At 30.7% G+C, this 27,196-nt stretch overlaps 3 protein-coding genes and 1 long non-coding RNA gene across 4 annotated transcripts; 1 reads left to right on the top strand and 3 right to left on the bottom strand.

Annotated features, from left to right (window-relative positions):
* Positions 1–119: 119 nt before the first annotated feature.
* On the bottom strand, positions 120–884 carry LOC134692504 (ankyrin-1-like). Its single transcript, XM_063552961.1, has one exon. The coding sequence runs from the start codon at positions 882–884 to the stop codon at positions 120–122; it is 765 nt and encodes a 254-aa protein (XP_063409031.1).
* A 6-nt stretch (positions 885–890) lies between these two features.
* Positions 891–4,541, bottom strand: LOC134692503 (uncharacterized). Its single transcript, XM_063552960.1, has 4 exons — positions 4,325–4,541; positions 3,539–3,756; positions 3,119–3,257; positions 891–2,728 (listed from the first exon to the last, which is right to left on the bottom strand). The coding sequence occupies exons 1-4, from the start codon at positions 4,539–4,541 to the stop codon at positions 891–893; spliced, it is 2,412 nt and encodes an 803-aa protein (XP_063409030.1).
* A 6,178-nt stretch (positions 4,542–10,719) lies between these two features.
* Positions 10,720–10,967, top strand: LOC134692680 (uncharacterized). The gene is made up of 2 exons (XR_010102254.1): positions 10,720–10,827; positions 10,867–10,967. It is a non-coding gene; the product is annotated as an uncharacterized LOC134692680 (long non-coding RNA).
* A 5,892-nt stretch (positions 10,968–16,859) lies between these two features.
* LOC134692502 (uncharacterized) lies at positions 16,860–27,180 on the bottom strand. The gene is made up of 8 exons (XM_063552959.1): positions 27,000–27,180; positions 25,025–25,196; positions 23,821–23,957; positions 22,632–22,817; positions 21,577–21,693; positions 20,495–20,581; positions 17,795–17,939; positions 16,860–16,963 (listed from the first exon to the last, which is right to left on the bottom strand). Exons 1-8 carry the CDS (start codon positions 27,084–27,086, stop codon positions 16,860–16,862), a joined length of 1,035 nt encoding a protein of 344 aa, XP_063409029.1. The 5' UTR covers positions 27,087–27,180.
* Between the last annotated feature and the right edge of the window lie 16 nt (positions 27,181–27,196).

The following is a 27,196-nucleotide window of genomic DNA, read 5'->3' as shown; positions in this document are numbered from 1 at the left end:
AACAACTCTTAATGGATCAGCTTTATACCTTAATAACAATATGACTATTTCTTTAAATTTTTGGTGAAATATATTCGTTACGTCGTCTAGATTTGAGATATGCAGTTTGTCCCAACTCATTAATACAATGTTCTTCCAATCCATAGACGTGACGTGACAAACACCAGCTTACGCATAATATGTGACGCTATATGTAATGGTGTATTCAAACTATTATCAACAACGTTTGGGTCTGCATTATTTTGTAGGAGTAATCTAACAATTTCAACATCACCGATATCAGAAGCCAAGTGCAAACACGTTTCGCCTTGGAAATTGAAAATATTTGGATCAGCATCAAATTTCAAAAGTAGTTCAACAACATCACAAAAACATCTGTGTGTAGCAAGGATCAGTGGTGGGCCATTCACTTCATCATCATAGTTAGGATTTGCTCCATTTCTTAATAACAAAGACACAATTTCAGAAAATCCATTCACTGCTGCTGCCTGCAACGGTGATATGTTTTTGTTGTTACATATATTTAGATCAGCCTTAAATTCTAAAAGCAAATTTACAATCTCTATGAATCCATGTTCAGCCGCAAAAAATAACGGAGTTTCACTACAACCATTTCCCAAATTTTGATTAGCGCGGCGCTGCAGCAACAATTTAACTAAATTAACGAATCTGTATGATGATGCCATAAAAAGTGGAGTCATATTAAACGATGATTGCGGTTTTGTTAATGGGCCTTTTAAGTAAATAAAAGAAAGTTCATTCATCATCATTGCAAGTTTTGCAAACACACTTTCATATAACTCTGCATTTTCTAGAAGTAGTGCACACATCAGTGAGTATGTGTCATCCTGAATTCCAATGGGTAGTGTGTCTTTATAATTCATATCGTATTACGGAACATACATCCCTTCAATTTGTGTATACATATTAGGGTTGCACCCGTTTTCTAATAATACTCCTGCTGATAAAATGCTGTTATTCGCACAAGCAACTAAAAGTGGAGATTCCTTATATATAGACAATATACTTGGATCACATTCATAATCTAGTAGTAATTGAACAATTTCCACGTTGTCAAAGTAACAGGCAGCATGTAATGCGGTATTGTTGTTTTTACTTATAGCATTAGCATCACTCTCATTTTCTAGCAGAAATGTGACAATATCTGTATGACCTAACAATGATGCAAATGTGAGTGGTGTATGGCCAAAATAATTACGAATGTTCTTGCTACACATAGAATTTATCAACAATTTAACCATTTCGATGTTTCCATTTAAACATGATAAATGGAGTGGAGATATCTTTTTATCGTCACATAAATCAGGATTAGCGAAGTTATTCAATAAAATTTCGACAGTTTCAATATAGTCAAAATCGGCAGATAGAAATAGAGGGGATCGACCCTTTTCGTCGAGAACATTTACTTTAAATCCAATATCAATCAGAGAGTGTACAAGATAACTGAGTCCTTGATTTGCAACAGCAAGTAATGGTGAAGATTCTTTCTCTGATAGGGACAAAACAATGTTCAGTAAATCCTCGTTCTTTTTCAGATGTGTAATTATTTTCTGTTGATACGATATATATGTTATATGACTATTTGTAAAGACGTTGGCTATAAAACCATTACGAATATCATTTGAAATTCTGTCAAAATATGCATCTTCTTTATCTGCCGAAACAATAATGATACCTTCGGACACTTCCGTATTCAGTGACACAAAATGAAATCGGTCACGTATTATATCTGTATGCGCGACTTCGAGACAGACATCAAAATATTTGTTACCGCAAAACAAAACCAGGATGTCAAAAATCTTGTCGTGGATCATGCTGTAAGAGTTTTTACATTTCTTTACAAAACTATTGATGAGTTTTTTCAATTGCAATTTGACAACAGTTATTGACAAAACAGACGAAATTTCAAAATGGTCAGATAGATCCAGTAAAATATTTCGTATTTCTAACTTCTGATTGAAAATGGTTTCGTCTATACAGTTATTGTAGATAACAAATAAAAATAGTGTTGCAAAAGTTGTTTGATCGGTTTCGTTCATTAGAGATTCTAGCTCTACATTAATTGCTTCAATGGGATCCGAAAAATATTTTTCTACATCACCGGACTCTTTTGATGAGTACAACTGACATAAAAGGGGAAAGAACTCGTATTTCGTAAATACGTTTGATTTCTGTAAAGTTGTTACTTCATTTGCTGATAGGTATACCTCTGCAATGAGAGATCTTTCTTTCTCAGTCAAAGCATAATTTTCTGATGTTACGTCAAAATGAACTTCAGAAAGAAGTTTTACTTTACAAAAGCATCTATCTTTGAAAATATAACTTCTGCATGAGCTTAATATTTTCACTTTTGTGCTGCTTAAAATGACCTGGATTGCATTAGATTGTACACACCAATTGTCCAGCATTTGATGGTTTATAGCATATTTACCACATATATCATCATAAACAAATACTTGTTTGCACTCTGGATTGTAGTACTGTATGATTTCACCTGGAAAATTAACTGGAACTACAACATAATCTTCTTGGTCGCGTAGCTGCAGAGCAGCATGGTGTATCGCTGTCGATTTCCCACAACCTGGTGGACCTATAACTGTCAACACGTGTTCTTCTTCCAAAAGTTTTAATATACGTTGGAAAGCTTTAGTTGGAACAACCTTTCCATCATTAGTGGACCAATCTTCTAATAGACTGGTATGTACAACTGTAGAGATGTTAAACAAAATCAGAAAACAAAATTAAACCACTAAGTACAATTGTATCTTCAGAATTATCAGTAAATCAATTTCTAGATTAGATAGTGTGCATTGATTTTTTTTAACCCGTTGAACTTATGTGTTTGTATAATGTAGTAATTATATTAAAAATATGCAAAAACATACAATGTTTTCCACTTTAATACAGTCAGCTTTACTTTAATATGAAGTTATGTTTAGAATTTCTAATGTGTGTTCTGATTGTGTCTTTAATGAATTGACAGTGTCCCTCACATTTTGTTGCTACCATGATTTGTGTCTTCAAATAAGCAAGTAATGATATTTGAACGTCCGTAAACTTGTCTAATTTTGACATATTGCAATTAAGAAAAAAATACCTATTGCTCCTTTCGGGATAGTTTCACTTCTGATATTTCTAAGTTCTATCAAAACTTCTTTGTCATGTCCATCAAGATCTCTGACTTTCAAATCAGCACAAAATTGATTGTAATTTTGTCCTCCAAGTAATGTTATAGCCTGTAAAGTATAATTATTTTGTTTAGTGTAACAGTTTAAAGTTAATATCATATTGGAAATGCGAATACCTAACAATTACTAAATTTCCTTTTGTTATCCTTCTTAATTCTTTTGCATTTAAATGAAATGTAAAAGTTAACACATAAAAATGCAGAAAACCCTTTAACGTGAAAGAAATAATTCATATTTTAAGTTTAAATTCCTACTTAATAGAGATTTTTTAAATATAAAATGACAAAGCATTCATGTGTTATAACTTAATGCTTAGAAGTCAAACTCACCTGACTAACTTCTCCCCAAAGTGTATGAAACTGTTTTTCTGTCAATGTTCCACTTTCGTTATGAGCAATTTCGTTTCGGTAATATTTGATTCTTGACAAAGCAGCCCCTTCACTTGTATCAGTTGATAATGGAAGGTTGTCTTGGATATTTATTTTAGCCAGATTCCTGAGTAGGCATATCATTAGAGTAACATCAAAAGTGGACGAGACAGCTGTACCTGAAAGAACATTGCATTAGCTGGTAGCACGATAAATAATGGTTTAGGATATGACCACTTTTTAAGTTATTTGAAGTATACTTGATATGTTAGCCAATGAATGTTTGTCCCTTTTTTTGATAAATTCTACAAGCCCATGATACAAAAAATCTAGTTTATAATCCAACATTTAAAACCTGTAGCTAGAGGAGTGATACCAGTCTTACGTTTGTGTTTTAAATTATTAGTTATATTTTACGGTAATGGATAACAAAAAAGTACCAGTCGTTGTATTGAGTACGGCAAATCGGTTCGTCTCGATAAGAGACATAACCAATACTAAATCCAAAATATTCGCAAAGCCAAATCAATAGCAAAGCTGTATAACATTTATTGAAAGCAAAAATCGCCAAAAAAAGACGAGCTCCTATATATAATCCGAAGTTAACTTTACTGTTAAAATAGTAAAAATATTTTTTTTAATGTAGTAGAGCATCCCACTGTCATGATCAAAACTATTTTGACTTGATTCCTGATTTATTTGTTCCTAACAAATTCCAATGGACGTCATAAGTAATTAAAAATGTACCTGAGCTTGGAAAAAGTAAGCTCCATTGTTTTAGATTTATTATCCTCTTCTGCGTTAGTCCCTGGATTTTTGTTCTGTTTTGATTAAGAACTGTCTGAAATCCTGATGGATAAAACTCCTTATCAAATTTAACTCTGACAGCTGTAGGCGCTACTTTGAGCAGCAAATTTGCAATACGTAGATAATATGTCTCTTCTGCACTAATTGAATTTGCCATTTCTGAAAAAAGGAGGACAAAGAACATTCAGATCGGGCAATGAGAAAACGGACTTTAACACATGTACAAATTTGTTGTTCATTACCAGATCCGAAAGATTTTCAGTTTTCATTTGTTATTTGTACGTGCACATATGTCTGTTAACACAATATTTCTATTCAAATTCAATGACGACCAATATATGTTATTTATATATGTCTTCTGCTTTTCAAAAAATCAGTAACGTGACTGTATCCTTGATATTCATTGGGTTATTTTTAACCTACTACATTTAAAATGCGGTGGGCTTAAACTGGTGAGTGTTTTGGTCCCCTTTCTCTTCTCACTAACCATGCTTACTGTTACAAAATAAGAAAAAGATAAACATCCCATGGAATTCTGAAGTTACATTTTTTATATTTATTCGTCAAATATGTTTATAAATATTCAAACTAGCAAGTTGCTTTACATAACGTTATTTCCCATACCTTAAATAATGATGGACGACTTTGACTGGCTAAACAGCCCTCGCACTGTCGGCTATCATACCTTAAAAAACTACTGATTTCCTCGCATAGTATTGCAATCAATTCTCTTTATCATACAGTAGCCATGTTTAGGTTAGAATAGAGTCTCGTGATCGATGTAAAATAAATTATGATTAATTATCAGATTAGGTACACATGTTGACACACGTGCAGTGCATAAGTAAAGATTACCAGTAAAATGTTTAATGAACCTATATGTACCTTTATAACAAGAGATTAACTTTAAATGTTTAATATAATAATGAAAACTTCTCATCTTGTATTTTTACGGATAATTTTCATAAGGTAATTAAAATGATGAAGATCGAAGCAAAGATGAATTAGTGTTGTGTTGGGGTTTTTATTTATTGTAAGAGGGTATTAGTCAGTAATTTAGTGTCCCTTACGAAGGTTATAATTAAAAGACAGGGAAAAAACAGTTCAGACGCACCAAATGTATTTAGCGTGTGTGTTTTTATCGCTCATCGTTATAACTAAAACAATGTATCCCCTGTGAATTCGAGTTCACGACATTTAGAACTTGGGTAGGAACAGCAGGTCCATTTAGCCAATCATAGTCTTAAAAGCATACAAATACAACATTTATACATGTGGAGAGATATTTAAATCATTCTTAGTTGGAAAAAATCGTCGAAAGACTCGAAATCATTTCTAGCAAATCAACATAAAGAAATAATAAAATCAAGCGACTTCCCAAATATAGCGGCCTTAAACTGGCACGTTATACATGAGCCCAATTATAAACTTCTGGAGCTGCAGAATAAGATATGTAACTCAAATGGGAAATCAATGCAGAAATACTTAAGATTAAAATATGACTTATTTGATCAATATTTATATAAGATACACAGACTGTAGATTAATGTGCTGCGTTGTGTTTTGTTAATCGGGATCTCAGACTTGGTTTAGGCATTATAGATACAAATACTTCTGCCATTACAATTTTCTATTCAATAATAACATTATCATACATTATTATAACATGACGTCACAAAGATATCAGTCGTACCGCAAACAGCTACGTCATAATCGTAATTCTTAACAAGAATCTTTAATCAAGAATCACATGTAGAGGAATTTGAAACAATCGGCATTTGAAATTAATGATTGGCCCTGTTGATATTTATTTCATTCACTCAAACCAAATATATATGTCGTGTACAAGTTGCGACTTAGAAAGGTTATAACATGTACAAAAATGTTGTACATGTTATAATTCGTACAATGCAAAAATACAAGTTATAACATGTACAAAAGTACCTCATACATGTTATAACATATACAAAATGTTGCTTTAAAATGGTTTTAACTTGTACAAAATTTGAAAATAAAGATATGTTTTTATTATTACAACACATGCCACTTACCTCAATGATATTTGAATCATTTTTTGTTATCGTTCATTCATGTTAGTGTGATACCTTTTTGATACAGTTAGTTATTGACCAGATAAATAGTTTTTATGATTACATAATACCTTAAAGACTTTTTAAATTCACATGTAGTTAATTAAAATTATTCGGTATTCCTCCCTTGTATACAAACAGAAGAAAACTTAGAAGCGATATTTGAAGCAAGTTCTGTATCTAATAACACTGACAGTGAAAACCCTTTTTTACCGAGACAGAACATAATACAGAAACTGAAATCGAAACTGAAAACAATTTCAGAGACAGTCATTATTACTGATACAAACATTGAAACTGATGATTAATTGAATGGTAATGATTTAGCTGACACCAATGAACGAACAAAGTTAGAGTTAGAAACAGAAACAATGGTAATAAAGTGATGCTAACATGGTTAGTGAGAAAGTTTCAGCATGACATCTACTGGTATAATTCCTCGAAAGAGGGTGCACTCTGGTGGTGATATTCCTGCTGTCGATACCAGTGAGGGTTTATCTGAAATTTCAAATATTGACATCAAGCGTGCACGAAAGGTGACCCTTTCTGGCTAGCAGGTACAATCCCATGCCTTGAGAAAAAACTCAAAAAACTAGATAAACTGTTCTAAGGCGATAACGTTATCATTCACATTCAGTCCATTGATATGGGCCATGAATATGCGGAAAACATAACAGGCTTAATGATGAATGTGAATAAACATATTGCGCCTACAAAATTTGAACTGAAGACTTAGTTGGACAAATAAAGGGATACTTGAGTATAGACCCAGTTCACGGGGACCCAGTTCAATTTCTTGCAAATGCAACTTTAAATGTATCTGAAGTCCCAATGAGTGATATGAGTGTTAGAGAGATGGTCCATAAGATATCCTTAAGTGGGAGGGGGCAAAGATTCGTGCATTGTTAGTGTAAAAAATACAGTTGTAGGTATGGTAGGTGTAAAAAGTAAAATCACAAAAATTCTGAACTCAGAGGAAAATCAATTAGGAAAGTCCATAATCACATGGCAAAATCAAATAACAAAACGCATCATAAACGAATGGACAAGAACTGTCATATTCCTGACTTGGTACAGGCAATTTCAAATGTAGAAGAGGGAAAGTTTTAGGCATCTCAAATGAGTCACATTTATCTGTCTAGTAGCAAAACGTAATAAAAAAAACTTGTTTCTAAAATGAATGAAAATGAAGTATTTTATGCATGCTTTAAATAATGCACCTTCTTTCGCATTTGATTATTGTTCTTTATTATTTGATAAATTTCTATCGTGAACGTATATTCTGTTTTATTATTTTTAAATTTTGTACAGGTTAAAACCGTTTTTAAGCAATATTTTGTACATGTTATATCTTGTACGAGGCAATTTTGTACATGTTAAAACTTGTATTTTGACATTGTACAATTATAACATGTACAATATTTTTCATGTTCATTCCTCTTAATACATTATAAGTGTGTTCAAAAGTGGTTATTGCTGTTTCAAATAAGACGAAAGAAATATTATTTTACATAGCATTTCCATCAGAACTAAAAGCCACATATATACCGTTGTGTTAACCATCTGATCATAATGAAATGACTAATGTTTCACTTTGTATAAGGTCTTCAAATCACCGGTCTCTAAATATTTCAAAACTTGTTTAACTGTAGTTCCAGAGAAAATATATAAAACTGGCTTATATTAACACCACTGGGTCGATGGCACTGCTGGTGGACGTTTCATCCCCGAGGGTATCACCAGCCTAGTAGTCAACATTTCGGTGTTGACATGAATATCAATAATGTGGTCATTTTTATAAATTTCCTGTTTACAAACCTTTAAATTTTTCGAAAAACTAAGGATTTTCTTATCCCAGACATAGACTACCTTAGCCGTATTTGGCACAACTTTTTGGAATTTTGGATCCTCATGCAATGCTCTTCAACTTTGTACTTGTTTGGCTTTATAAATATTTTGATATTAGCGTCCCTGATGAGTCTTATGTAGACGGAACGCGCGATTATAATCCTGGTACCTTTGATAACTATTATAAGAATCAATGCAATAAAAATCCTTGTATATATCATTTCTTTCATTTTTTCTGTATATTGGCAAGATGTTTTCGAAAAAGACGATCATGAGGAAAATGTAAATTGTCTAATGTCGGGTAGATGTACAAACAGTGATCACCATGGATCACTTAGTCTAATGGGATAAATGATAATAAAGCAAACAATCAACAAGAAGCACAATAAAAACACAGACCCAATGTACAGGTCATTCTAAAGGTTAAGTGTAAACAGATAATAAACAACCGTCGTGTTAGTATTAGGTTACAAATGTGCAAACCCAGGAGGGCGTTAAGAAGAAAAAAAAGTTACAGCAACCGAAGAAGGGAGTTTGAAAAGTGAAAACAAAAGTTCCGGTAAAGGAAGTCAGATTTTCGGTAGACAAACTGTTATTGCTCATGTGATAATTTCGAAGTTTCAGAGCTATGATAATTCGTTCAAAGATTCATTTCCAACAAGATCTGTTTTTCTGGATTTTATAACTTGTCCTTTCCTAACAGCTAGTTTGCTGTAGCCTTCTCGCTTTTATTGTTGAGACATTCAACTTAGGTAATTTTTTAATTCCTGACAGAACATACTACTATTTAGATTACGAATAAGAACTTTTTACTCATGCGAATATAATGAGCATAAAATGTGCTTTTTAACAATAGAAATAAACCATATGTGAACTGAAGTAAATTGCTGTTCCAAGACAAAAAGTCTCAAAATACTAACCATATATAAATAGTGATATGTTGTTGTGTAATAGGCATTCAATTTAAATAGAAAAACATTCACTGATTTGAAACTGCATACTAAATGGCCTTTACAACATTGACTGATTGATTGAAACCAGCACTACTGATGATTAGGAATATGACAGTTCTTGTCCATTCGTTTTTGATGCGTTTTGTTATTTGATTTTGCCATGTGATTATGGATTTTCCGAATTGATTTTCCTCCAGGTTCAGTATTTTTGTGATTTTAATTTTTACATGTAACATTAAACATACTCATGTGTACCAACATTATTTAAAATGGTCAATAGATAGATTTTTATCTACAAAATATCATCAGTAACTGCCTTTTCGCCGACATGTCGCATGTCTATATGGACAGATGCCTTCATACATCAGCTTCCATTCAGTTTGCTATACAGACTTCTAGAGATTATAAATGTTGTCTTTTGGGCAATTGAATTTCTTTTAGCTTTGCCTGTCATCACATTTGGCGGGGGTTCACATGCTCAATATCTAGTTGTATTTGTTTTGTTTTGTGAACTGTCAGTCTGTTGGTATTTTTGAAACAATGACATTGTCAGATCATTTTTATCTTATGAATTTGAATGTGCCTTTAGCATTTGTTTATTAATAATTTGGTTTAAAGTTAAAGTGACTTACATGCAGGATTGCATATTATCATAAAACAAATTAATATTTTAGGTTCAAACTACCTGAATATAGCACTCACATTTCAATAGTAAGTCTTTCTTATATCCATAAGGCAATTATGAACTTCAAGGCAAATGATAAATATTGCACAGAAAACTGTGTTATATTTTAAAGTTTTATTTTTCTGAAGTCATGGTATACATAAGGTTTAAATATACTATAAACAAAATAGATTTTAACAAAGTATTTCTGATATGTAAGCAAGTTGACATGGATCGGATGCATGAAAATAATAAAGTTTTTACAAATCATTTTAATCATTTAGTATGCAACAACTTAATTTTGATTGTCAAAGTCATCATTCAACATTAACAAGAATACCTTTGAATATAGGCACTAATGCCTCTTTTAGAAGCTGTTCCTTTTTGAAGCAGGACCATCAATGAGTGTCTTAATAAATTTCTAAATTGTAAGTCTTTATAAAAAAAAATGACGTTTTTTTGCAAAAGTAATACCCTGTTTAAAAAATAACTGCCTTTTTTTTTTTAAATGAATGCATTTTTTTTTAGAAAAAACTGTTTCCTTATCCACACAGATTAATGCCACTGTCACTACAATAGCTACTTTTATGTTTCATACATAATGCATTAGTTCTTATCTATGTGTTTGGTGTAGATCATTATTGTTGTTGTTTCACATGTTTTTCTCCTATAAATCCATATTTTGTTTGCGAAAATGAAAAAAAATCTATCTACACTTCTTGATCACATAAAAAAAAACTTTAATAATTCAAACGGAAATGTTGATTTTCCAGTAATGTTCACAGATATTTAATGGCATTATCTTTTTGAATGAGATGTGCCTGTCATCACATTTGGCGGGGGTTCACATGCTCAATATCTAGTTGTATTTGTTTTGTTTTGTGAACTGTCAGTCTGTTGGTATTTTTGAAACAATGACATTGTCAGATCAATTTTATCTTATGAATTTGAATGTGCCTTTAGTATTTGTTTGTAATTTGTTTCATTTTCTATAAGATTATTTTCATGACACAGGCTCACCTTCATTGTTCACATAAAAAGCCTTTAAAAATTCAAATGGAAATGTTGATTTTCCAGTAATGTTCACAGATATTTATTGGCATCTTCTTTTTGAATGGTTGAGGAAGTGTTGCAAGATGTTTTCTGAAATCTTACGTGAGATTTAACATTGATGAGACAAATGCCAATAAACACACACGTTTAAATATCAAATTTGTACATTTTATTTTTGAACGTTCATCTAATATCTTAAATCAAAAAAATAACCCTCAACTACTCAGGTTGGTACCTAACACCTTGACTTAAATGATTACAAATATGGCTCGTTTTATTTGCATAAAAGTTTGATAAAGATTTACTTCCATTGGGTTCTTTGTGAACAGATTCCTACATAGGTTAGTTACAAGTCAAATTGTTCAACAGACCTCCAGAATTGATAAAAAGTTGTTTTGGAACAATCTTAATCTAATTAATATTTGCTTTATTCATCCCTTTGATCAAGCATGGATCTCTTATCAAACTATTTCTTTACTTTGACCCTTTGACAAAATACAAATTTCAACTTGAACCAGAAACTTTTTTCGGAAACATTTCATTGGATATGTAGCACTAATTTTGATAATTGAGATTTTTGAAAACATTCACCTGATTTTTACTGAGTTATCTCCCTCTAGTGTCATGTTTATAAAAAATGGGTGCAACTATTTCAAATAAGAAGTCAACATATGACTGTCATCAATAAATATGCAAGAATCTTTGCAATAAGTGAACCTCTAAATTGTTTAATGTATATAGAGTTTGATTAAACAAAGTGATGATGTCTAAACCACATTTTTAAAAAACTTATCAAAACATGCAAAGAAAATTTTAGCAACAAACATGAATTCTTAACATGGGACAAGAACATACTCATTTGGTCGTAAAATCAGGCTTTCTTCAATCGACTAGTTAAATTTTAAACACAATTACTTATTACAGAAAAATAGTTGAAGATAAACAATTGTTGGTAAATCCTACTCCTTGAGTCTTCACTTGTATATGATCATAAGAACAGTCTCTCAAAAAAAGTATATAGCAAAGGAATTAATTTCTTTGTATTAAAATACATATGCCTTGAAAAGATTTGTATGATTTCATTTAAAATACCATTAATTATAATTAATTAAAATTTCTACCACCCTTAAAATCCTTTATAACACAGATAAAATATAAATATATAAAACTTAACTACATCATATAATAAATTGCACAAACCCAGTTAAAACCAGTTTATATTTTTGACATGTATGTACTCTGAATATTTCACACTGAAATTACCCATTCACCAATTAAAAAATACATTATAATTGTATTTCACACAGAAATGAGTCCCTAACACCAATAAACTTAAGGCATGATTCTTCAATATCTTATCATATTATTCAAATGTATCCTAATCTTGGTTTAAAATACTGTAGAAGTTTTTGCATAAACAGTTAAGAATATCCAAAATCAAAATAATGTATCTAAATTAATAATCTTAATCTGCATTTCATAATCAACTCTTTTCAGTACTAATTGAAATATTTCAAAAATTCAAACTGTTATGAAATAACTTTGTTGCCGATTGTATACATTTGAAAAAATAGAAACGCTAAATAAGAAATGCTTAAACATTTTAAAATGTTCAAATGGTAATTAATGAAGCTGAGCCTGTGTCATGAAAATAATCTTAAATAAAATGAAACAAATTACAGACAACAAGTCATTTTACTTGGTTTTAGCTCAAACTTGGTCAACTAAGCCAATATAATATGCTTTCTCTACTATAAAGCATCAATAGATCAAAATGTGCAGCCTACATGAAGATCAGTATAATAGAAAACTATCATGTATGTATTGCAAAACGTGAAGAATGATAAAGGTGGGTGCTCAAAATTAGTATTAACTTAAAAGATGGTACAAATAGACCATATCACTATTTGTCCGCCATTACTGGACATCACACCGGTTCACATAAAATGTCTACGTCATAATACAAAAGATTTGACGCCACAATTGAAAAGTGATTGTTGTATAACGTCAATAGTTCAAGCAGCACAGATTCTCACTGGTCAGCTGATAATAGGGATAAGGTGTATAAATGATCGAGAACATCTTACAAATACAGTGCACACAAAATGTATAAAATACAATACATGTATAAAATACAATAGTACATGTATAACAGGATAATTGGAATCACCCAAAATATGGCACAAGGAATCACAGCATCAAATTTGCATATTTCATATAAAGATATGTATAGTCCACCAAAGTATCAAGTCTGATTCAACATTTCTCCATTTGAGACAGTAAAATTTTCAAATTTAAAACTTGAAGCTTGCACACTGTATTATATATTTAAAAATCAACTCTGGGGAGTGGGAAAGTATCATATTGAATATATTTGTGGTGAAATTGTCTGCCCAAATAAATATTCATGACACAAGGACAGAGGGCACATATAAAGTTCAGGGAGACAAAAGTAAACACACTAACAGACAGGCTGGTATAGTATTAAACAGGTGCACCATTACATCTAAATCTCTGCAATGAAGGAAAGGGTTGAGGCCATTATCCCTTTGGCATTAATCGAAAGAGTTTTACAAATTCAACAACGCTTTTTACTACAATTTTGACTGATTATATCAACAACAACTTTTGACAACTTGACCTCAAATGTTAATACTGTGATGGCGCAAACTAAATAAGAATCCAGTAAATTAATTACATGGTGGCAGCACAGATAAATGCCCCACGAGGGCGTGTTATCACATTCTTGACAAACTTTAAAAAATTATATTTGCAATTAAAATATGTTTGACAATGTTCCTAATGAATCTCAGAAATTTTCTACAGTTTATTTTTACAGCAAATTTCCTTTAAGGTGTAGGTTAAGGTTGTATCTTTGGTTAGCTTGCTTGCTAGCTAAACCGAGGACTCATTATTACGTTAGATTTATTATCTCCCTTTAGGATTATTTAGTACTAAAAAGAGACACACTGGTAGTTTGTCATACAACTCTACTTTTAGAGGAGGGAAGTATTCTTAACTTTATAACTTCATGGTTCATGGTTCATCTAGCAAGCAATCTAACAAAGATATTTTCTTCACCTACACACTGAAGGCATTTTGCTGTAAAATATATTACTTATCAATGTTTAAGAATTACTTTTAAAAGTATGCAAAAAGGTACTTTTCAGAAAATAAAAAGGGATTGTAAATAACACTGACTATTTTCTTTATAATTATAATAAATATATTAAATAATACTGACAGCTTTATAATCATAAGCTATAGCAAACAGGATTTCTATATACAAACAAATAATATAGTTAACAAAATTATAACAATACAATACAGTAGAACTTCCATTTCTTGAACATTCATTGGGGTCACTCAAAGTTATTTTTATGTGGCAATTCCCGTTCTACATCATATAGGGTCATACTTATTGTTTAATTACAACAAATCAAAGCTCTACTGTAAAAAAAATATTTTGATTATCATATATCACAATTGAAACAATAAAACATCTTTGAATAAGACATTTGTTTTACTACATATAAATTTGGTTTAAATATTGCTGCCCATCAAAACTTGATTGGAATGTCATAGCTATTTTCTAATTATTCATAAAATTGATATATATATAAATGGTCCTTTACAAGTGCACACAAGAAACCAGAATGTACAAACAGTAGAAAACATCAAAATTTAGAAGAAATTTTAACCTACAAATATGTTAAAATTCATAATTCTAAATTGAAACAACAGTCTAAAATTGACAAATCTACAATCTTTAAAAAAGAACTATTACATATATTAATCTATGTTTGGCAACATATCTATAGCTTTTTAATGTCCTATTATGTAATGTATGACAATGCCATGGTAACTAACTGGTAAAAAACTGTTTAAATAATCTGAACTTAAATTCAAAAATAAAACAGAGTATTGATGCTAAAATAAAAATGCCATGTGAATTATAATAAGGCCATTATGATTTCTTAATCCATGCCCTGTTAATCTCTGAATTGGAATAACCTTTCAAGACAACATTCATCAGGAATACCTAAAGTTAAGCTACCTTTAAAATCTTGAGCATTATTCTAATCTTCAGTTCTTAAAACATTTTGGTGATTTGTATGTTTTAAAAAACATTATTGAGTAATTCATCAGGCAAATAAAGGCAGATCTAAGTATTTTTCATTAATGACAAAATTATGTCACATTTCTTAAATATTTAAACATGAATTTAAAAAACGTAGTATTTATATTTTTGTTTGAGAAACCAAATTAGTCAAAATACATTAAGTAAAATAAAAAAAGTTACAGCAGATTTTATCAAATAGACAAATACTAAATGATTTCAAGGCACTTTTAAAAAAATATAACCCAAATAAATGTATACCCTGATACATATTACAAGTATCACAGTTATTCTAGAGAAAAACATCTAAGTTGTTGAATCTAACTTTTGAAATACTTTTAAAATATATGAGGCCATTTTAGGAGAAGTACTAGGTCAAGTTGAAAATGCCAAAGATGAATGCACACTCATAACTTATTAACCATAACTTGACCTTAAGTTCCACTAAAACTTCTCTTTGCTTGCAAGAAAATTCATTAGGATTTCTGGATATTCTAATCCTGGATTTCAATAAATAATACTAAAAAAATGGATTTCAATTCCACTTAAATTCACTTTTTTATGTGTTAAAAATATGTTTGGAACTTTAGGATGATATATACCATAATTATTTTAAATTGCATGTTAAAAACATGATTATGTACACCAGGATTAGTAGTTTCATAAATAAATGTATAGAGAAGGGCTGAATAAAAAAATAATTATAATAATCATAATAATACACCTTATCGCTATTTGTCTGCCATTGCTGGATGGCACACAGGTTCCCGTAAAATGTTGACGTCATTAAACAAAATATTTGATAAAACAATGGAAAAGTGATTGTTGTTGTGACGTCAAAAGTTCAAGCAGCCGAGTCAGCCAGGATTAGCGATAAGGTGTATTGGTCCCTTAATGAAAAACAAAACTATGAATACATATCAATTCTATTAATATAATGCAATATTATAATATTCCCTAAGTTAAAGTTAGAAAACATTATATAAATTAATTTCTATACCACTATGGAAGCACACAATTCATGGATTCTTCTGTCTTTTGATCACCCTGAATTCTTTGGTAAATTGCATTTTAATTTGTGGTTTCTAACATGGTATGATATGGGTAATACTCTGCATTCTTTTTAAATGCTTGCAGAGGTAAATTCTCATCTCAAAAGTCATAAATTTCATATCCAACATCTTGCTGTAGTAGTATTATTATAGTAATAAATAACATAATAACAAGAAATAATAATATTTTAAATTATATAATTAAAAAAATATAAAAGTATTTAGTATCATTTCATAATAAAAAAAAATTGAACTCTGTGGGATACCATTTTTTGTGGTTTTTGTGAGAGGAAGTTAAACACAAATTCAGATGTTCAAAGAAGTACAAATTTTCTACATGCTTGTTTACAAATATCAGCTAAATCACAAATTCAAATATCCCCGAATTAACAATTTTTCCTGAGCTCACGAAAATTATTATCTACAAATAAATGAATCCACAGTATTGTAAATTCAGAAATTATTGTTATGTTTTTTATCAAGGCGAAAAATTCTATATTGTCAGATTTTCAAAAATAAAAACTTGCATTTATAATTTGATCAGTGATTTTTCATCTGACACAAATATTTTTCATTTGTGTTAACTAGATGTTGTATTCTTACCAGTGATCAGTGATTCGCAATGATAAAACCACAGATCAATTTGTGAATTTACATTATTCAAACAGAAAATATTACAGAGTAGCTTTGCAGAGTTAGCTGTCATCCTGTTTCAATCCTTCTTCAGAATGTCTTGTAGGAGAATCCTGAATGTCTTTTGATCCATCGGTAACACATCTATGTTTTGACATTGGAAACACTGAAATGTACAGTTTTAAATATTGGTTAGTTTTCATGGATAAAGATCATAGATTTATGACATAATTTTTATTAAAAGACAGAATAAAAACATGGAATTGAACAATGAATTTTTACCAATTTTCCACTGCAAATATAACCTTACATATCATTATCCCTGTGTGTGTTCATAATCCCAGATTCATTGTAAACCACCAATCAAATTACCAATTCTTGCATTGTTACTTAAAAACATTGGCTGAAGATGGCAATATCTAATCAACTATTTGATAATACAAAATTAAGGAATATTTCAAGAAGAATGTGTTTTGCCAAGGCTGGCATTGCAACTAATAGTTGCTAACATAAAGTATTCTAATTGGAAATCATACCTCATTTCTTATTCTAACATTTTAAAACTAAAGACATGTTGTATGATTCTTGCTATATATCCATCAGAGACTAAGGACATCATAAAAAGTAAATTCACAAAAATACTGAACTCTGAGGAAAATTCAAAACAGAAAGTCTGTGATCTGTGAAATAGCAAAATCAAAAGCTCAAACACATCAAATGAATAGATAACAACCATCATATTCCTAACTTGGTACAAGCATTAAACCTGGTTTAATAGCTAGATAAACCTCTCACTTGTAATGCTTGTATATAAGTCGCATCAATTAATTTAATTATCAAATTCCATTATAATAATTGAGAACCGTGTGTAAACAAAATAAACAGACATAATAGGTTCAAGTGTAAAAAAAATAGGGGTACAGCAGTCAACATAAATGTCCTGGCAGTAACTACAGTATTCAAATAGATGGTAAACAAAAACTACAATAAGTTTTACCTTTTTCTGATAAACCATATCCAAAATTCATATATGTTCTTACTGCAAATATTGCAACAGCAATACGAATAATGAGTGCAAGTGCAGCACATGTAAATGTGGTAGCTGCCAAGGCCAAGTTCCCGTCATTTATATTCTCACCAGTCTGAAAGGAAAACAAATCATTTCAAAATTTAAGGCAGAAAACTTTGAGTTCTAAATGTTTCTTGTAGGACAGGGAATGACCATGTAAAATTTGATGGGTTTTCTTTCAAAGCAAATATTAAGTACCAATATTGGAGGGTGTGGATAGGGTTTATGCAGGAATAAAAATAATAATAATAATAATAATAATAATAATAACAAATTCTTTATTAAAGAGGGTAAACTCAGTTAGTTTCAATAGACTAATCTCCCCTGAAGCCCTCTAGAAAAATTGACAAAAACATTTTTAAAAGAAATAAAAAAAAAAAAAATACAGAAATAAAGGACTATTCCCGATTCCACCCTCCGCATCCCATCCAGACCACAGTACTGGCAATTTTGGGGGAAATGTGATTAGTTGGTTATCAGTATACCTGTCAACTTTTCAAAATGTCCATAAGGGGTTTGAGTGCAAGATGGATATCATAGTCCTAAAAACCTTCAAGGGGGCCTTAAAATACATTTTAATGTTGTTTTTTGGCTTCTTCATACTTTTATAAGCCTCATGTCATTGTAAAATTAATTGTTTTGTTTAAAATTGTGGACAAAGTTGCTCATTTAAAATTTCAATTTGGGAGCCTCCATGGGGGAAATCCCCCACAAATAATGGCGTAGACAGGTATGTATCACTGGAACAATGATGATTAAGAGTCATGTATAAACTTATAGGCAAAGTTTGACATTACTGAGAATCAAATAACCATGAAAAAGCAATTTTTTTTCTCAATTGATATAATTAATTCTCATGAAATGTATACAAAGTCTAACATACCTTATATAGATATAGGAAGATGTGGTATGAGTGCAGGGGTCGAAATAAGCGCTAGTTCGGTAGTCCGGGACTAGTAAAATTTGTGTCAGACCAGAAGATTTTGTCAGCTGGTGGTCCGCCGGACCAGTAGAAATTTGTCGATAAAAATCACTGATTGCATCGCAATCTCCGTTTTTTTACAAAACAATTTACCAGCGAAATCAATTACACGGTACTAGGAGGTATTACAATTTATCAAGTTAATTAATATATCGTTTGAGCGTCCTTCACAACAATATAAAATATGGAAATTTTTGGAAGGAGTTAAACCGCCGGATAAAAAAATTAAGATAACTGAAAAATCAAAAGGAAGATCGAAATAAAGTATACGAAAGTGAAAAAGAAAACGCAAATACCAAAAATCAAGGGAAAAAGATCGTGAATGGTTGCATTATATAGTAGATCGGAATTTAATGAACTGTTCAAAATATATGTGTAAAATTTGCAGTGACAGACCTAGATAGGAAATGTATTTTTCGTAACTGGATCGTCAAATTTTAGATTGGACTGAAATGTGGAATATTTCTGGACAGCGCTCCAGACGACCAAGTCAGGCACCCTATGGTCGTCGTGAGGATTGCGATGAGGTGGAAGACAATGTTGATATTTTTTCTGTCCTTGAGATTACCAAAGCCTTTTAAAATCAAAATCAGAATAAAGACTATTCCTTTGTTACTGTCTAACTTATGTAAACGAAAGCATCAAAATAAAATTAAACATCTGTCATTTATATTAGTGTTTGTCAAATTAATGTCATTTTTGCTGGACCAGTAGATTTGGAGCTGGACCAGTAGAGTTTTCAGTCGACTGGTCCGGCTGGCCAGTACACAAAAAAGCTTAAATTCGACCCCTGTATGAGTGCCAATGGGACAACTCTGAATCCAAATAACAATTTATAAAAGTAAACCATTATAGGTCAATGTACAACCTTCAACATGGAGCCTTGGCTCACACAGATTTACAAAAAGCTATAAAGGGCCCCAAAATAACTAGTGTATAAAACCATTCAAACGGGAAAACCAACGGTCTAATCTATATAAAAAACGAAAAGCAAGAAACACGTATAAATTACAAAAACAAATGACAATAACTGTACATCCGATTCCTGACTTAGGACAGGTGCAAACATTTGCAGCAGGATTAATCATTTTAATGGTACCAAACCTTCTCCCTTTTTCTGAAACAATAGCATAACATCACATGTATTTGTGTAAATTGTTTACTTCCATTACTTTCAAGAGCAATGTGTTATTATTTTTAAAAATTTTGCTTATTTGAATGCATTTTATAGGTATAAATCCTTCTGAAAAAACATTTGCCCATTCAGTGTTTTCCCTAGAAATGTTTTGAAGGATGGTGGGAATGGCGGAACGGATGGTGGCAACGAATTTTGAAGGATGTGGACTTGTATAGAGTAATAAAGAATTTCAAGATGGCATGAATTTTGAAGGATGGGGACTTTTATAGAGTAATAAAGAATTTCAAGATTTGAAGGATGGGGGCCTAAATTAATGCATGGGGGTACCACCATGCATAAACCCTCTAGGGAAAACACTGCCAATTCTTGAACCAAAATAAAGTTGTAATAGAAGAATGCCAATTGGTTTGTCATGTTAGTTGGATTGTAGAATTATTGTACATCAAACTGTATCCAATTAATTCATAAAAATAACAACTTTTAGCAATCAACAAAAAAGTTATAATACCTGAATAATTTTGTATAAAATATAGCCTGGCTGCGTTAACAAGGAAATCCCAAAAGCTATAGCCAGTTTTCTGTTTTCCCATCGCACCTGAAAATTGTAAAAAAAAACGTTTTTGTTTTTTCTTTCAAAAGCATGAATTACTGTGAAACAGAATCATATATCAATCAATATCTATAAAAAAAACTGTAAGAATTAAGATATTATAAATAGATTACACAAATGGGACTAATTTCATACCAAATCTTACAAGACAAAAATACTTATTTATATAAGTTATATTTCAATAGGATAAATGTTCCAGCAATCTGTAAGATTATACATTGACTTAGCTTAAAGTCATATGAAACGAGTGATTGGTGAAAAATAATATTTATCCAATTCTTAAACCAATGCATGTATATATCATAAACTTAGTCCTCTGTGCACGATTTTATCATTATTTTCGCAAATGTATCATATAATCCTCAATTTTTTTTCTCTCTGTTTGTAATTATTTAAGAAATATGGCTGCTCATTAAATGCCGTGTTTTGAAGCCGAGTTTAACGATTTTCACCTTATAGTAAACAAATCACAAAAAGCATGGGTATTGAGCACATGTTTAACATGTATAATCAGATATTTGTTTATTTCAATGACAGATCCATGCGTATTGCGTTCACCGGATTTTTACGAGAAGGGTTAAGCTCAGGTCACTATGCATACGGAAAATATGCCGGCGAATTGCTTCCTGGAAGCAAGCAATTAAGAATAAGTGAACTTCTTATAAATGTGAACAAATTAAAGAATTTTCCCCAGAAAAAAGTATATGTACATACATTGTATAATAAAAACTATCCATTTAGTTATAAAAAACATATGCATATTTTTTTTTAATTTGAGGTTTCTTATGACTTTTAAAAGAGTAAATAATATGTAGCAGGCAAAATCACTGAATCAGTCTTAGGGGCCTCCATGGCTGAATTATATAGTCCAACAACTGAATCACTAGCCTGTCAATTAAACACTTAAGTGGTGAATTCAAATCTCAAAAATAATCTTAATTATATAAATGGACTATTGATTGATAGATGAATGAACTTACACTGAGGTATCCAAGTAAAAAACAAATAACAGTATAAACTGGTCCCACTGATAATATGACAATGTCTTGGGTATCAGTCTTTGTTCCATTTGTAAGGATCAACACCACCATACTTAACTGTAAACAAGATAAAAAATGATTTTTTTTATCTCAAATAAATAAATTTACTTTTGCAATTCAGCAATCTTATTAAAATTATTTCTCCACCCTTGCTCCTTATTGTTTATATGTGTCGTGTGGAGTATGGCATACAAACAACAAGAGCAAGTGCAGAGAACTAATTTTCAATTAGATTGGCAAGTGAATGCATTAAGTTGTCAATAACATCCTTTTTAACATGATATTTGTTGCCAATAACATCCTTTATAACATGATATTTGTTGTCAATAACATCCTTTATAACATGATATTTGTTGTCAATAACATCCTTTATAACATGATATTTGTTGTCAATAACATCCTTTATAACATGATATTTGTTGTCAATGACATCCTTTATAACATGATATTTGTTGTCAATAACATCCTTTATAACATGATATTTGTTGTCAATGACATCCTTTATAACATGATATTTAGTTTTATATCTGGGTATCACCAATTTAACTTATCCCTTGTATGTTAATGTTGATTGGACTACACACATGGTTGTTGGTATTCTTTAATCTTAGAATGAGTGTCAGTTAAAAAGTCTAGAGTACTCAGTTACCATGTTGACTAGATATAAAGAGCAATGGAAATTTATTATATTAAATTCATTACATACATTTGTCAATAAAAATCCTTTTCTTAAATGAAATGCAACAGCAATACACAAAATACAAGACCTATTTATACCAAACTCCTCATAAACTATGGAATTTCTTAACTAATTGAAGGTCACAGTGTATGTAAACTGAACATGCATCTGATTATAAAAAAAAAATCTGCTATCACACATTGAGGGTATAAGAATTAAAAATATGTTCAGTTGGGAAAAGCATTCTAATGCCAAAAATTAAAACATTAAGAATATAAATCATATATTTCTGTAGAAATAACTGAGTTATACCTACCCCTAACTGTAGGTCAAATTTCAAGAGTCCAAAAAATGCAAACATTGTTTTACACATTGCTTGCTGTTCAGTGTTTGCTCCAACTGTTCTAAAAATAAGTTTTCCTGAATCATTGTACAGCTTAGCAATCAGCACTCCAAGTACTATCAAAACTGGACTTAAAATACAGGCTAGTACAAGCCTTATCTGAAAGATATACAAATTATAATATTTCAAACTTAGTGAAAACATGTAAGTTTCTTTTTAAGTTCTGAAATGTATCAGAATATTCAAAAACTGTAAGAAAGTTAAATTTTTTTTTCTCAAATAAACTGACAACGACACAAATACAGTGAAGGTAAAATACCAATGATATATTCAATTGCATGCATAAATGCATACTTTAATAGTGTTTGTTGTTGTGTTGCTGTACTACACCCATAAACTAACAAAAATTACAGTTGAAGATAAACCATGCACCGAATTGTAAAAATTGAAATGTGTTTGTCTCAAATTAGTCCTGAGCACAAAACAAAAATCAAAGGACACACAGTCATGACAGTATTACTGATCTCAAAGCTAGTTAAAAGACCAAATTCAACTTATAACATGTATAAGTAAAAGATGTACCCCTTAGTAGACTATATATATATTAAATATAAAACAAGTTCCTACCAATTTGATATCCAATGCTAAGCTATCAATCAGTACGCATCCAACAGATTTAGTATAAAGAAGTATTTTTTTGTTGTTGTTAAAAATTCAAATAAAAGAATTGAGTCTCAATGTTTAACAATTCCTTACCAATTTGATATCTCATAGAATAATTAAATTAATAAAATAGCAATTAGTACACATCCAACAAATTAATTATAAATAAGTATTTGTTTTTGGTTAAACATTTAAAATAAAGATTTCTTAATGTTAAACAATTTCTTATCAGTTTAATATCTCATAGACTAATAAATAAAATAGCAGTTAGTACACATCCAACAAATTTAGTATAAAGAAGTATTTGTTTTTGCTTAAACATTTAAACTAAAGAGGTCTTAGTGTTAAAAATTCCTTACCAATTTAATATCCCATACTAAGCTAGCAACCAGCACACACCAACATTAATAGATTTAGTATTAAGAAATTTTTTTTGCTGTTAAACCATTTAAATAAAATACATGTTAGTGTTAAACAATTTGGTAAAACAATTTCTTACCAATTTGATATCTCCTGGACTAATAGCATAATTAGCAATGACATATATCCATACTATTATGTTGGCTAAGACAAAAACTAGAATCTCATATGGTCTCTCAGCAAGGATACCATTCAACACATAGTACAAACAAAATACTGAAATCAAATTGTTTAGAAACTTATTAATCTATTTTTTGAGAAACAAAGATACATTGACATGACCTTTTTAAAATTTGTACAAAAATGTAGAAATGAAAAATGTTTTGACATTCTATATCAACTACATACAACATGTACAATTGCCACTTGGAATATCAATAAAAAATACCAAATGGCAATCATACCGCATCTTCTTTTTATATATAAGAAAATATAAAATTGATGTATTGAGGACTGCTGTCTGCTGTTGCCAAGTTGTTGACTATGACTTATAGTCAATAGCTCCTTAACATGCTTAAGTTATCCCTCTCCCCAGTAAATCCCCTCCCCTTTTTTTGCATGCAAATTCATTTAATGAAATATACAGGTACTTCTTTCATAGTGTGTTTATTCACGTTTTTTGTTGATTAATAAGCCTTTAAATTGATATTTAGTTGTGTGTTTTTCTATGTTGTGATGAAATATCATTGTTTCAGAAAAAGGGCGAAGGTTTGGTACCATTAAAACATTTAATACTGCTGCAATTGTTTGCACCTGCCCTAAGTCAGGAATCTGATGTACAGTTAGTTGTCGTTTGTTTATGTAATTTATACATGTTTCTTGTTTTTTAATATAAATTAGACTGTTGGTTTTCCTGTTTGATTGGTTTTACACTAATAATTTTGGGGCTCTTAAGCTTGTTGAAGGCTGTACATTGACCTATCATGGTTTACTTTTATAAATTGTTATTTGGTGGAGAGTTGTCTCATTGGCACTCACAACACATCTTCCTATACCTACTTAGGAAGCTACTATTTGATTTTTATGGGGGGCTAGGATGAAATTTGAAAAAAAACAGGCAGGACAGGAGTTTTGAGTAAAAAAAAAGTCAGGATGAGACACTTGCAAAAAAAAAAGTCAGGACGACAATTTAGGTAAAAAAAAGTCAGGATAAACTAAAAAAAAAAGGCACAACCTAACAGAGTGAAAAATAAAAAGGCAGGAGAGAGATTACAGCTAAATAAAATGCAGGGTAAAATTGTTCATCCTAGCCCCCTATAAAAATCAAATGGTAGCTCCCTTACTTGTATTTATAATGACAATCAAAGCAAATGTAAAATCTGGATCTTTAGTATTTTGATCTTTTCCAAGTTCCACTATTTTGACAATAGCCAACACTAATGCTGCCACTAAAGATACACATGCCACAGAAGAAAATCCTATCTCTTGCTTGTTGATATCCTTGAATACTCGTCTCTGAAAATATGAACAGAAAGGTGTAAGTTTTATTGTTCAAATTTTGGTTACCTTAAAAAAATCTTTGACAGACTTTTGTCATGTTTGTCTTAATTTAAAACATGTTCAACAAAAATGTAAACTTTCATTTGAACATGAAACACAGTGAATTTGTTTCTTTTCATTTTTTCTTGGATATATCTGATTTTTATCAACTTCATGTCCCCATTCAAATGCATTGATCGTCCAAAAAAAAGGGGGGTTCCAACATCCTGAACCTCCCACACCCCCCTTCCTTCGCGCCTGAATGTATTACAAAATAAACAAGAATTGACAATATTTTAATAGGACCTAACCGTTCAGTGCTAATTTCGTGGACCATGCAGGCATTATGTCAATAATCAATGTTTGTACCAATTAAATCATATTCAAAGATTTAGTGCCTTTCTTAGACCGTTACCTTCCGAAAGTTGCATTGTTACGAAACATTAGTTCAACTTTTAATAAAATATTATTACAAATGTCCTGTTTGAATGGTTTTACACTTGTGATTTTGTGGTACTTTATAGCTTGTTGTTTGGTTTGAGCCAAGGCTCAGTGTTGAAGGCCATACCTTGACCTATAATTGTTAACTTTTATAAACTGTTATTTGGATGGAGAGTTGTGTCATTGGTACCACCACATCTTCCTTTACCTACATAGAATGAGATACAATGACACAGAACGACATCAACAACTGAGATTGTCTAGAGAAGAGTTCATGTTGGCCAGTTTTAAATTGGTTGTGTGTTTTGTATTCTGTTTTTTATGCTTTTGTTATTTTTAGTTATATATAGTTTTTATACATGAATTGTCAGTTGAATGTTTTCCACCATGGATGTGTATATTAAGTTCTTACTATACACATCCTTATTTCGACTAATGAGTTTTAAGGTTGTTTTTTTTTATAGTTTGTTATATTCTGCCTTTCTTATATGAATGGGGTGCACATGGTAAAAGATTATTTTTGTGCAACATTAAAGCTGTTTTTTTATTTGAGGTTCAAAGTGTTTTAATTCACTCTTTATTTGACAGTCATGATGCAAGACAGGTGCCTGGTTCCAAGTGTTCTGCTTATCTAATTTAACATGCATCGTGATTTTCAAATGCTTATTTTGCGTGCTCAGTATTTTTTCAAATAAATTTCAACCATAAGGCGGCAATCAGCAAAAAAAAAAAAAAATTGAGTTTTGATTTTTGATAAGGCAGAAAGGCCTATGATACTATGATTTTGTTCCTTAATTTGCATTTCAAAAGTTAAGATGATCTTTATAAACTTTTTTGAATTCCGTAAAACAAATATATCATGAATGTGTCTACTAAATACAGAATTAGCCCTGAATATTAAGTAAAACAGATAGTTTATATATACAAGAGGACAGTGCAGACCCTTTCACAAAAGGTTCACATCCAAGTCTTTATTTTTTGTGCAACGTTTATGATGAAAATCTATTTCACATTCAACATGAAATGATGTCATGTTTCACATGTTCAAGCCCCCCCCCCCCCTCCTTTTACCACCCTCTGTGCATATTGTACTAATCCTTGCTTTATAAACTAATAATTCTTTTCTTTATAATCTATAGAATTATGATATTTTTGATAACGACACAACATGAAAAATAACTATGTACCGTTTCTATCAAAATATGGTGTTATTTTTCTTAGTACACATGTTCTTTTTTTTTATCAAAATAGAAAATACCATGCTTTGAACAGAAGTAGGAAGAATCATTGTGATCAACATATGATAGCATTTTCCTTTGTTTTAAAGCATAGTTATACCTTGCCTAAACGAGTATCGGCAAGCTGTGGTGTTTTGGTTATTCCAATATCTGCAAATGTTATTGGGGCATCTTGATTATCCGTCATTTTATATGAACTGATAAAATCTTTTTAAAGAACTAGCTTCCTCGTTTTGTTGATCGAATTATGAAAGTGAAAGTAACCAGCGTCACTTGAGCGTTTAATTAACCGGGGAA

This window comes from Mytilus trossulus, chromosome 12 (assembly GCF_036588685.1).
Source record: "Mytilus trossulus isolate FHL-02 chromosome 12, PNRI_Mtr1.1.1.hap1, whole genome shotgun sequence".
Lineage (NCBI taxonomy): Eukaryota > Metazoa > Mollusca > Bivalvia > Mytilida > Mytilidae > Mytilus > Mytilus trossulus.
Note: the sequence above shows the minus strand (reverse complement) of the source record. Positions and strands in the feature narration are given on the sequence as shown.